General features: G+C 39.1%; 1 protein-coding gene across 1 annotated transcript in view; it reads right to left on the bottom strand.

Moving 5' to 3' along the window:
- Positions 1-720: 720 nt before the first annotated feature.
- Positions 721-12209, bottom strand: part of LOC308081806 (uncharacterized protein) — a gene marked incomplete at its 3' end in the record, with an annotated part of 28860 nt that continues 17371 nt past the window's right edge. Inside the window, exons 19-33 of the mRNA XM_080423430.1 lie at positions 11839-11943; positions 11587-11749; positions 11363-11473; positions 10317-10439; positions 9781-9897; positions 8907-9075; positions 8696-8806; positions 8122-8303; positions 6377-6556; positions 5537-5664; positions 5023-5405; positions 3872-3985; positions 2137-2241; positions 1665-1836; positions 721-787 (exon numbers count right to left, since the gene is read on the bottom strand). Coding sequence (XP_080279556.1) covers positions 721-787; positions 1665-1836; positions 2137-2241; positions 3872-3985; positions 5023-5405; positions 5537-5664; positions 6377-6556; positions 8122-8303; positions 8696-8806; positions 8907-9075; positions 9781-9897; positions 10317-10439; positions 11363-11473; positions 11587-11749; positions 11839-11943 — 2230 coding nt within the window. The remainder of the gene's footprint in view (positions 788-1664; positions 1837-2136; positions 2242-3871; positions 3986-5022; positions 5406-5536; positions 5665-6376; positions 6557-8121; positions 8304-8695; positions 8807-8906; positions 9076-9780; positions 9898-10316; positions 10440-11362; positions 11474-11586; positions 11750-11838; positions 11944-12209) is intronic.

Here is a 12209-nt window from a genome sequence, read left to right as displayed (position 1 = left end):
AGTGTATCTTCAAAATATTAATTACATTTTACATAATGATATTTGAGAATTGTATGCTTACCAATTTATTTTTAAGTCTTCCAATTAAAGAAAGTTGTTCTAACTCAGGCAGGCAGCTGTTTTAACAGATTCATTAATAGAGAACTAAATAAAATATAAAGAATGTTTTCTTTGTACCGTCTGATCAGAGACTTACATCTGGTGCAAACAAAAAAAGTAGTTCTGTTGGACTTTACCCTTTAAGTTGAAACAACAACAAAGACATGAACACTTTATTTATTCACTAACAGACTAGGTCAGTTGTTACCGGTACCGCACATGTGGGTAGCCAACTGACACTGCGAAGCTTAGTTTATATACTTCATTGTACTGTGTGACAAAAGTATAAATTAGACTCAACACTCCTACAATTTATAAGTGTTTAGTTTTAAACAGTGGGAGATCTATTTGGTGTAATGGTGCACCCAGTTATAATTGTGCAACAAGGAAGTCAGACAGTTCTCTCTGAAGAGCAAGCTCAGGAGACACAGACCAACAGCGCAGTGTCGGGGCAGAGGGAATACTGTAGTCCAAAGCGAATGTTCTAGAAGAAAAACACATTATTCTTATTGGTAGAATGGCACTAGTAGTCAGTGGTGGAAAAAGTGCTCAAATGTTTTATTTGATTTAAGAAGGTTGAGCAGAATTGCTGTATGATACCTGATAGCAGTAATCTCCGTGTTATGGATGCTGAGTCTTGCTGTCCCGGGGGTTTCTTGCAGTATGGAATAAACCGCAGGCTTTGCCACTGGAAGGCAGACGACAAGACAAATCATCAAGTATTTCTGACACACACATACGCGCACGCACACACACGCGCGCGCGCGTGTACACACACACACACACACACACACACACACACACACACACACAATCTGTAATTTTTTGCACACATGATATATGATCCCACTCACCTAAAATTCCTTCAGTGTTGTTGCCTGATGGAAACTGTCTCAAGACAGGCCAGAGAAGTTTCTCTCCCTTCCTCTGATGAAGCAGGATGACAATACGTGTATCTCCGATTGAAACGTCCATCTCATTGTACCGCAGAATCAGTGTGACACTACAAACAAACAAGCATATATATATATATATATATATATATATATATATATATATATATATATATATATATATAGAGAGAGAGAGAGAGAGAGAGAGAGCCCTGAACTGAGCTACCCCAAAATGCATGAGGAGTGAGCAGGCCGCTTCTTATCACCTGACAGGGGGGAGTTTCCCCGGTTGGACGTAGCGTGTGGAAGGAACACGTTATTCCAACCAGGTCCTTTCCCCTCCATCAGGCGTCCCGGCTGACTAGGGGGAGGCAGTATAGAGACCAGGATTACTGCATGTTTTTTGTGAGGGTACCTACTCTAGGGTACACGGGGAGAACATGCAAACTCCACACAGAAAGGCGCTTTAACTTACTTTTATTTTTTTGATCCATACATGAAATCTGTCCCATACCAGTCTGTTGCTACAGAATAAAATCCTTAGCGTAAATTCATCAATTTGGTTCCACTGTCAGAGTTAAATTAACACTGAGGCCTTTACTATATGTACAGTACCATGAGCAGAGTTTTATCACTTAGTATAAGGTAAGCAATCAATGCAGGCTTTGGTACCTTCCTACTGTTGTGTGGTCCTGGCCCCAGTTAAAAGCTTTCACATGCTGTCCGTCTCGCACGGTGATGGAATTGGTGTTCACCTCAATACGCTGATCAGTTTTGTAGTGAATAACAATCTCCTGGAGGCCCCCCTGCAGTGATCGTCTGAGCTTCCCGTTCACAGACAATCCTGGGACAGCAGAGGAGATACCAACTCACAACAATGTCTGGGTTACTGCTGTAAGCATGGTTCCCTGACCAAAAGTCTATTACCTGAAGGAATTTTACCCACTTGAGCCCTATATACATTTAGGCCATTTGAAAATAGCCAATCTACAAGCTCACAATGCGTCGCAATTTTTTGAAAAGCCAAAGAAATCTAAAATGACAGAGAGGCGTTCCCGGATTGAATGGGTTAAACATATACTATAAAGGCTATATAGCCAAACAGAACACAGAACGTAAGTGCAGGATAATATACTGCAGTGACCTGTGTCGGGGTCTTGCAGTAAATTCAGATGTTCGGCGCTGACATCATAACATAGCGGGAGGGTCTGGTTCTCAGCTCCTAGCAGAAACCTGTGATGCAAAGGAACTAGAAAGCATATTATAGAGAAAGAGAAAGAGAAAGAAAGAGAGGGACAGAGAGAGAGACAGAGAGTGTTGAGTGCAATGACAAATGAGACAAACACATGCATGCAAACACATACAGTACATGAACCCAAAGTTACCCTGGTTCGATCTACTCCAGGTTTCATGTCGAATTGCCCTTGAAAAGGAACCCCTAACTGTCCTGATGAAGTAGGCCTACAGTTAGGCCCCTCCCGTTTGTATGCGAGAGCTGGCGAAACTTCTGGGAACTCAGATTATGGGAGGCTATGTTTGCATCCACGAAAGATGTGTCTATAGGGCACAGCAGTGACGGACATTTCTGGTTCCACTGAAAAAAAGCCAATGCATTTTCCCCATAGAGATTTCCAAAAATATTTATATAAATTATTTTAAGCCTAGAATCAAGCCATCCAGGGTCCTGGTGAATCATGACCATAAAACATTTTATTCTGTGAAAAAAATGTTTTGAATATTTAACTCATTCAGTGCCACATGATGTCTAAGACGTCATGAAAAAATAAATAATAATAATAATAATAATATATATATTTTTTTTTTAAACATGTTCAGAACCCAAGATGATTTGAAGATTTGCTGCTCCATTCACTCTTTGTTTAACTTCTTACTGAAAAAGGCTGTATCTCGGCTCCTATGCACTTTTTTTTTACAATGAATTTTGGCTGTGGCACTCAGAGCCAAAATTCCATAAATAAGCTGGGCACTGAATGAGTTGTTAATTATATGATATACTATATTTAATAAATACCCTTTGTTTGTTTTTCACATAATCAATCATGTTTTATTATCATGATTCACCAGGACCCTTGATGGCTTGATTATAGGCTTAAAATAATTTATATAAATATTTTGGAAATCTTTATGGAAATAAATGCATTGGCTTTTTCTGAGTGGAACCTGAAAATGGCCGCCACTGCTACTGTATGCCCTATCCCAGAAAACGAATGTAAAACACTTTTTTGTACTGTAAAGCAATATATTTCTATATGTTAAATGCAGACCATTTACAAGCTAGTATATGAATAAAAACTTCTGTTTGCCTTTTAGGCTTCGTAATAAAAAATTGCACAGGGCAGTTATGACAAATAACTTAAATATTCAAAGAAATGACTGACCTATTTAATAATTTTCTAAATAGTAGAAATAGCTGATCTAAGCTACCAACGCGTCACTTCGTGACGCGTTGGTAGCTTCTAGATCAGCTCTTTCTGCTATTTTTGGAAAATGTTTGAACATTTATGAACATTTTTAAACATGGATACAAATCATACGATTATGACGATTATGCAAAAATAAATGTGATTATGTCAAATAATTGCGATTTTAGTGATGCAGAGAAGTGCTTCAGCAAGGCATAGGCTACTTTTACTCTGACAACCTACTAACTAACCATTCCAACCCACACAATGAATACCTGATGGAAATAAGGACTGAATAAAGCCTTGTTTATGTGACAGTCGTTTTTTTTTTAATGTGTGAAGAAACTAAGGACGTTTTTCAAATGTGTTGGTAAAATCTTTGTCTTTCGTATAGGCTAAGCCCTTTTTTTATTTGAAATTTGTGACTTTACGCAAATGGTATTTACAGCACAATACCTTGTGTTGTCGGTGGTACTTTTTGGGGTGAGATAGCAGTTGCTGGAAGAGAAGCGTCATAGTCATCATAGTCCATGCGTAAGAAGGGATACACCCACTGGGGGCCAGAGTGGCCTGCAGAAAACATTATAATGTGAATTCACACGACCGGCATGGTTTACCAGGCTATAGAGAATGTGCTAAAAACCTATTTTCAAAAGTGGTTAATGTATGTTTTAAAATGTAATCATTATATCTGCAAAGTAAGTACAATATTTTCCTCAGAGATGTAGTGGAGTAGAAGTAAAAGTATTGAAAATTTGAAATATTCCAGTAAAGTAAAAGTATCTCAAAATTGTACTTAAGTACAGTACTTTAGTAAATGTGCTTAGTTACTTTACACCACTGCTGAAAACCAAGTAAAAAATCTGTATTAAATTTTTTTAGGGACTTTTCATTAACCACGTCCAACCTGGTGTCCCTATTCTTTGGGCATGTCATTATAGATATCTTTTCAAAATCTTAAAAAATGTATAGCAAAAATAGCAGATCTACATAAGCTCTGCAATGTGTAGTGTAGCGATGTGTAGATTGATTATAATCTTATACAACAGGTTTGAATAACTTTTACTTTACTGGAGTATTTCAAATTGTCTATACTTTTACTTCTACTCCACTACATCTCAAAGGCAAATATTGTACTTTTACTCCAATACAATTATTTTTAAAACTTTAGTTACTAGTTACTTTGTAGATTTGTATTATTATTACAAAACATACATTAACCACTTCAGCCCTATATACATTTCGGCCATTTGAAAATAGCCGATCTACAAGCTCACAATGCGTCTCATAGATCTGCTATTTTCAAAATATTTTTTTATACAGTTTGAAAACTTGAAATGGGACATTCTGTGTAATGAGTACTTTTACTTTTGGTACTTTAAGTATATTTTGATGCCAATACTTTTGTACTTTTACTCAAGTAAATTCTGAATACCAGACTTTTACTTGTAACAGTGTATTTCTACTTTGCAGTATTGCTACTAGTAAGTAAAATATTTGTGTACTTTTTCCACCACTGGGTACAGGGGAGTTCACACGGGTTGAGAATCCCCCTCCACCTGCACCTCCACCTCCACCTCCACCTCCACCTCCACCTCCACCTCCACCTCCACCTCCACCTCCACCTCCGTATCCACGAGATTGTTTGCCACCAGAAGCACCACCAACTCCGTATACACGAGATTGTGTGCCACCAGAATAACTTCTAGAAGCAGCACCACCAACTCCGTATCCACGAGATTGTGTGCCACCAGAAGCACCACCAACTATACGAGAGTGTGGACCACCGGAAGCATGGCCACGGCCTAACCCAGCCCTTCCTGATGACATCGGTTTCTCTCCTTCTTTGGGTTTATGGAGAACCTCTGTGTTCTCCCCTGGTGGCTTCGTGACCACCATGGACGTATGTGGCGTCACAAAACCGTATTTCAGAGACAGCTCCAGGGCCTCTTTCTTCACGTTCTCCTTCTCAGCATCAGCTAACTGCAGCCTATAATCGACACATGATGTCACACAAGTCGCACACGTGTTGTGAAGTTGTTGATGATGAGTGAATTATATATTACACACAGTAAAACTCCAGAATGTGCCACGCATAGGTTAAATAGACAGCATATTCACTCTTTGTCCAGGAGCTGTTTCACCGTGAGGTAGGCCCAGACCCTCTGGAGGTTGTGGTCAGAAAAGTTTCCAGTGGATTCCGGCCTGCTATCTTTCTCAGACTCGTACTCCACCTTTTTCACGTTTACCTAGGATCATCAAAATCAGGGGTGCATGGGCAACTTTGATGATGGAGAGAGCCACAATATTTCTACACTCACTCCAGGGCAGAAACCTCTTTTAACTAACCTATTTTATTTTTTTTCGTAAATTAATGCCGTACTTCGTCATTCTACTGTAGTATGCCACACAAAAGTAGCAAAAATAGCTGATCTACAAGCTCAAAACGCGTCGCATTGCGACACGTTTTGAGCATGTAAATCTGCTATTTTTGCTATTTTGGAATTGGAATCCTGAATTTTTTTGGGGTATTTTTTAATTGGAATACTGAAAAGTAACATTTTTATTTAATTTCAAATGCATTTAGTTAAGTTAACTTTGAACTTAAAGTTAACTTAAATACAAATACATTGGACATAAAAAAGTCATTAAACTAATAATATACAGTAGACTGAAGTAATTAAAGCGGGTCATGATTGCATGTTTGGAATTGGAACAGCTGAAATCAATTTATCAGTATTCCGATATTAACCTGCGGGCCGCATTAAGTGAAGGTAGGGGCCGCATGTGGACCTCGGGCTGACAATTGCCCATGTATGATCAAAATGTATCCTTGTGTCAGAACAGTCACTGTCAAGAAGGACTTGTTCATGCAAGCATGTTGCAAAAAGTTTCCTGTCTGTGGTTCATCGTCATTTACTTCTCCCTGTCAGTGTGGGCAAAGTGAGCAGCTTTCCTTACCGAAAGGGCAACAACCCGTGGAGCAAACGTGTCGATGTTGTTGTCTGTGATCTGACCGGCCACCACAATCTCAGAGCCGTTGTAATACTGGGTGAAGTTGGTCTTGGTTAGATTAGTCCCACCAACATAGATCATTATCACATCTGTCAACAAGGGATTGGCAACCTCTTCATAGAAACCCTGGTGAAATAAACAATACAATACACTCAATTCAGATAATCCTCTTTTTCATATACAGTACAGATATTTCTCTTTGGAATTTCCCTTCCATTGGACATTAAAAATAACATTGATTTGCAAGCTTTTAAATCTCAACTGAAATAATCAATTAACCATTGTGCCATTGTGTTAGGGTAATTTTTGACCCATTTTCAAGTTTAATTAGGTAAAAAGTACCCTTTACATTTCTTTATTGGAACAAGGCTTCACGATATCCTCAGAAACAGCTATTTTAACGCAACAAATTTAATTACCACCATTTTAGTTAGGGAAAAAAAGTGACATCTGTGGTGTTAAAGGTCAAATTTGACCCAGCCGAGAAGCGTGGCTCAATTCCCCCCAAATTGTCAATATTCAATGTTTTAATGTTTGAGAGTGAGAAAAACTTTAGCATTTGCTATTAGGAGTAAAATGAAGTGTGGGTTTATGAAAAATAAATGACTTTTTACCGTCTATGGCATATGGGTCAATTTTGACCCTTAACACCACAAGTGTCACTATTTTTAATAATAATGTGTAATGTGTAATAATATTAACAACTTTTAAAGTTATAAGTGTATGCATGTTTCTAACACAATGCAAACTGTCTGATAATTAACTAAAAGCTGTAACTGATTTCATAAACGTATTTTTGTGATTGGTCTGTTTTATTGTTGTACACCTACCCAGGGACTGCAGATGAAAATGTCCTCTTAGCTATATCTGGTACAATGCACTGTATAACATTTTCATTGCTGAAATGTATGTCACAAATTCTATATTGTCCCTGTCAATTAAGAATAAACAAAAATATTATAGTTTGTTGTTTTCTTAACATAGAGTCTTTTATCTTTAAAATTTTTATCCCACGATTTTTGAAACCCATTTTTTTCACCCGGTGCCAATTTCCTAAGTGATCCTGGGCGCTACACCAGCCCTACACCAGCGCTACACCAGTCCCCCACAGCCTAGGGAGGCCAGGGCCGAGCTCATGCTTCCTTCAATGCATGAGAGCCAACTGACCTTCTTGTCACCTGACAGGGGGGAGTTTCCCCGGTAGGACGTAGCGCGTGGAAGGAACACGTTATTCCAACCAGTTCCCTTCCCCTCCATCAGGCGCCCCGGCTGTCATGGGGGAGGCGGTATAGCGACCAGGATTACTACATGTTTTTGTGAGGGTACTAACTACCCTAGGAGACACGGGGAGAACATGCAAACTCCACACAGAGTAGGCCCTTTCGCCAACCCCACCTAGGGTATGGGCGCTGATGACGCGGAGGAGAAGACACGCCCCCAGTGCCCACAGCGTCCCCGACGGGAGTCGAACCCAGGACCTTCTAGCTGTGAGGCGACAGCGCTACCGACTGTCGTGCCCCCAAACTCTTAACGTACAGTCTTGATGCTGCTGCTGACATTTTGCTACTGGAAATTACATTAGAAATTACATAATCAACTAAATACAGAACAGAACAGAACAGAAGTGTTGTCTACTGTAATAATTCTACACCAAACACCATAAACTGGAAGGAAATGAAATATCTCTTAACCTGCAGCTGCAAGTCAGCATCTGAATCCTCGTAAATCCGCCGTGCCACACCGTTGTTCTCCAGCGCCATCTTCTCCAGAAACTCAAAATCGACATCATATCCAAATCCAAGACAGTAGAGCGGGTATTTCTCATTTATGGCCTTTCTTACATTTGCCTGAATCTTTACACGATCTATCACCCCTGTAATAAAAACCAACATTATTGGTTGGATACGTGCAACGTATCGTATGCGCAGTGTGGTGCCTTAAAGGGATATTTCACTTTCCCCCCCAAAAAAAATTCATTTTATCATCTACTCAGGCTTTTGTGAGCACCCCGGACAGTTTTTAAGTTGCTTGATTCACTATTTAGACATTTGATATTCATTTTATCAGACACGCCCCTTCCTATACAAACCCATTGTAATGGCTAATGGGTTTGTATAGGAAGGGGGCGTGTCTGGGGGGCTCACAATAGCCTGAGTAGACGATAAAATGACCCAAATCATTTTTGAAGTGAAATATCCCTTTAATTTGTAAAGGATAATGAACATGATAAAAATGTAAAACATTATATTTTACATAACATTTGACCTGAGGTTGGATCACCATCAGTGAGAAGTATGAGAAGAGATGCAGAGCCTTCTCTGGGCTGTCGCTTCAGCATTTCTGCACCTTCTAAAACGGCAGCATTGATATCTGTCGCTGAAATGAGAAGAAAAACACATTTCATTGCCATTCTGATTCTGACATCATTTCACAAGCTCTGACAGCCTATAGAAGTGTATAGATCAGGACCGTATACCTCCTGCGTCTCGGATGCGCCGTACAAACTCTTTGGCAGCTGCCAGGTTTTCACTGTTGGCCTGGGAGAGTTCTCTTTTCCAGGGGGAAACACTGCTGTCAAAAGTGATCAAACCAAAGTAATCGTCTTCCGCCAGGTCTCCCAAGATGTGTAGAAGAGCAAGACGGGTCTGAGCAAATTGATCATTTGTAAATTAGAACTTCATTAATTTTGTGTATGGCAACATTCAGAGGTGGACGAAGTACTCAACCCTAGTACTTGAGTAAGAGTACAGATACTCCTGGTCAAATTTACTCCACTACAAGTAAAAGTAGCTCAGTCAAAATGTTCCTCAAGTAAGACTAAAAACGTAATTGCTTTTAAATATACTTAAGTATTCAAAAGTACATGATTTTTAAAAGTACAAATAAAAGTAAAGGTAAAAGTAGAAGTAAATGTCTTAATTTTTATATCAATGAATTGCTGAAATGTTTTCACAATGAATTTATAGGACCTTGTAACTCTTGTTTCAGAGAAGTAACTCTCTGAAACCACCTGCACTGCACACACTCTGATGTGCTTGCTTGTAGAACCACTAGGTTATACAAAGCCTTTGCAGAAACACCTATAAAAACATAGAAATGACTGAGGAACGGGGAACCAGAACAAAAAAACAAACAAACTAAGTAAAATATTTGTCTTGGAAATGTACTCGACAAAGAAAGAAAGAAATCTACAGTACAGATCCTCAGAATCTGTACTTAAGTACAGTACTCAAGTACATTTACTCCTTTACTGTCCACCACTGGCAACATTTCATTGATCTCGAGTGAGTGCGAGTAAACAACAGTATGCTCTTGAAATGTAGCCAAAGACTACAAACACTGCACCATACCTGAAGCATTTTCTTGCCATGCATGGAGCCACTTCGATCGATGATGAAGACAACATTCTTTGGTATGCTGGGGAGACCACCTGGGGCAAAGTGATGGACAAAATACCCACCAGACACCTGTATGGGAAGAAGAGTACAGTCAGTACAGGATACTGGAAACATTAGAGCTCTTTAGTGAAAACAAAACACATTTTCAATTTGGGATATCAGGATAGACAACTCATACAGAATACCGGATAAGCAAGTGAAATTGGAAACAAAAAGTGAACAGACAAAATTTGAACTGGACCTCTATAAAATTGAAGCTGATGAGTTATCTCTCTTGATTGAAGAAACACGCTATACTAGAGTTTATAGCAATGAGTTGTATTGGAATATAGAGCTATTTAACACTTATTTTAATAAAATAATAATAAGTGAAAATCACTCACAGCTATGCCTACAGATTTAGTTAAACACTCACAAATTACTACACATTATCTACTGGAAACCAGATTCAAATCGAGGAAACATAGTGCAGCTTTAAGATTACATACCTTGATGTCTCCCAGTGAGGCGTCCCTGTTGACATCATAAGCAACAACCAGATCTCCATTCATTCCCTGCTCTCCACAGCAATTGATCTGCTGTTGCTCAGTAGGGTAAAAATGCACCCAAGCCTAGGAACAGGATACATCACTCATTAAGGGTTTTTCCTGTATGTACAGTATATATTTATCATGCACAAATAAATAGTTTAGATTGACTATAGACATATTTAATATATACCCTTTACATTTTTTGTATCAAATGAGATTTGTACTGGGCAGTGCTTAGGACTATGAATTGAATACCAAGGACCTCAATGGAAACAAGACCGCAAGGACTTTTTTGTATAGCCCTTTTAGTAATGTAACTGTGCTGTTTAAAATGTTTTGCCTAATAGAATATACAATCAATCAAAAAAGTGCGCTTCAGAAGAAGCTGATTCTAAAAACACGTTCAAACTCCCACCTAAGTTTTCTGAAGAAAATAAAAATGGAAAAAAATGATGTTGCTATTAATATATCGTCTCTGTCGGATGTCCAAAACTGTTAATTTTCAGGATTCTAATTAAAAAATAGCTAAAATAGCATATCTACAAGCTCAAAACGTGACGCTTCGCGCCACGTTTCGAGCTTGCAGATCTGCTATTATTGATACTTTTGTGTGCCGCTGCCCGACAGCGATCGATTTACAGCAACAACTAAAATAAAACGGAGGCGTTCCCAGCTTGAAAGGTATAACAACGTCAAGGTGTAACAGGTCTAAATTGGGTTAAAGGTCAAATTTTACAGTACCACTTCCTGTGATAAGTAACGTAAATTACTTTTGCGTTACATTCACAAAACACCCTCAAATGAAGTGCAATATGACACGGTTAATATTAAATAGAAGAGGATTCATGGGAATAGAAAAGAATGGCAAAATAATATTGATATTACATTTCAATGTCATCAAGAAACACAAACAACTCAGAGGCTGCAGCACTCTACTTAGTGCAGAGTAAATATTTAGAAATATCTAATAAAAGAGTACATACTGCACTGCACAGTAACGTTACCTGATTGTGAGCGTGTGTTTTTGTAATGGCATTGGCTAGAGCATTGGTACTTAGCCCGCCTTTAACCTGGACAAAGGTAATGCCCGGCTTCTCATTGATGTATACGTCCATCTGGCATTGAAAACAAAACATACATGTTGAGTTATAGAACCAAGGACAAACAGTATTTTCACAATGGTGACTACATTTGTATTACTGACTCCTACTGAATCAGTCAGATTCACCTTGAAGTCTTTGACAGGCTGCATGGGTCGGGCGTGGATCTGCAGCTCATATTTGCCCAGTGTGCGTTTCAGAAGCTCCTCGTATGTGAGTTCAAAGGTCACCTTTTGGAGAGCGGCCACAGTCACAGAGGTCTTAAACTCCTCGAGTGTTCTCCCCACGGAACTGTACCGGAAAGACACATCTCGTTTTTATATTTTTAAAATATGAATGAATTTCACAGCTCACAGAAAAGGCTCAGCTCCATCATTTACCTGACCACACCAGCACTTTCGCCCCGGGACACAGCCTCGGTGTACTGCTGTTGTGCTTGCTCCTTAGCTTTCACAACACCGTCATACATCTGGCCTTCAATACGCCTGAGAAAGATCAACAGTGAAAGAGCTGAAGCCTCGTTGTACTTTGTCATTAAAATGGGGATCAATGTGCTTTGCCGTTTGCACATTACGTCTAGAGGTTACTTTATTGTACAACAGCATCGCTCACTGGAATTATCTAATTTCCAGTTTAGAAATTTGGAGTGTTCAATTTCAGTTATTTCCAATGATGTCAAATTGTCAATTGATTATTAAATAATAATTTGTACGTTTTCATGCATCCTCCGGGGTAAGACCAGTTTCTGATT

This window comes from Gymnoscopelus braueri, assembly GCF_963280865.1.
Source record: "Gymnoscopelus braueri genome assembly, chromosome: 3".
Taxonomy (NCBI): domain Eukaryota; kingdom Metazoa; phylum Chordata; class Actinopteri; order Myctophiformes; family Myctophidae; genus Gymnoscopelus; species Gymnoscopelus braueri.
The sequence above is the reverse complement of the archived record's forward strand: the minus strand, read 5'-3'. Positions and strand labels throughout refer to the sequence as shown.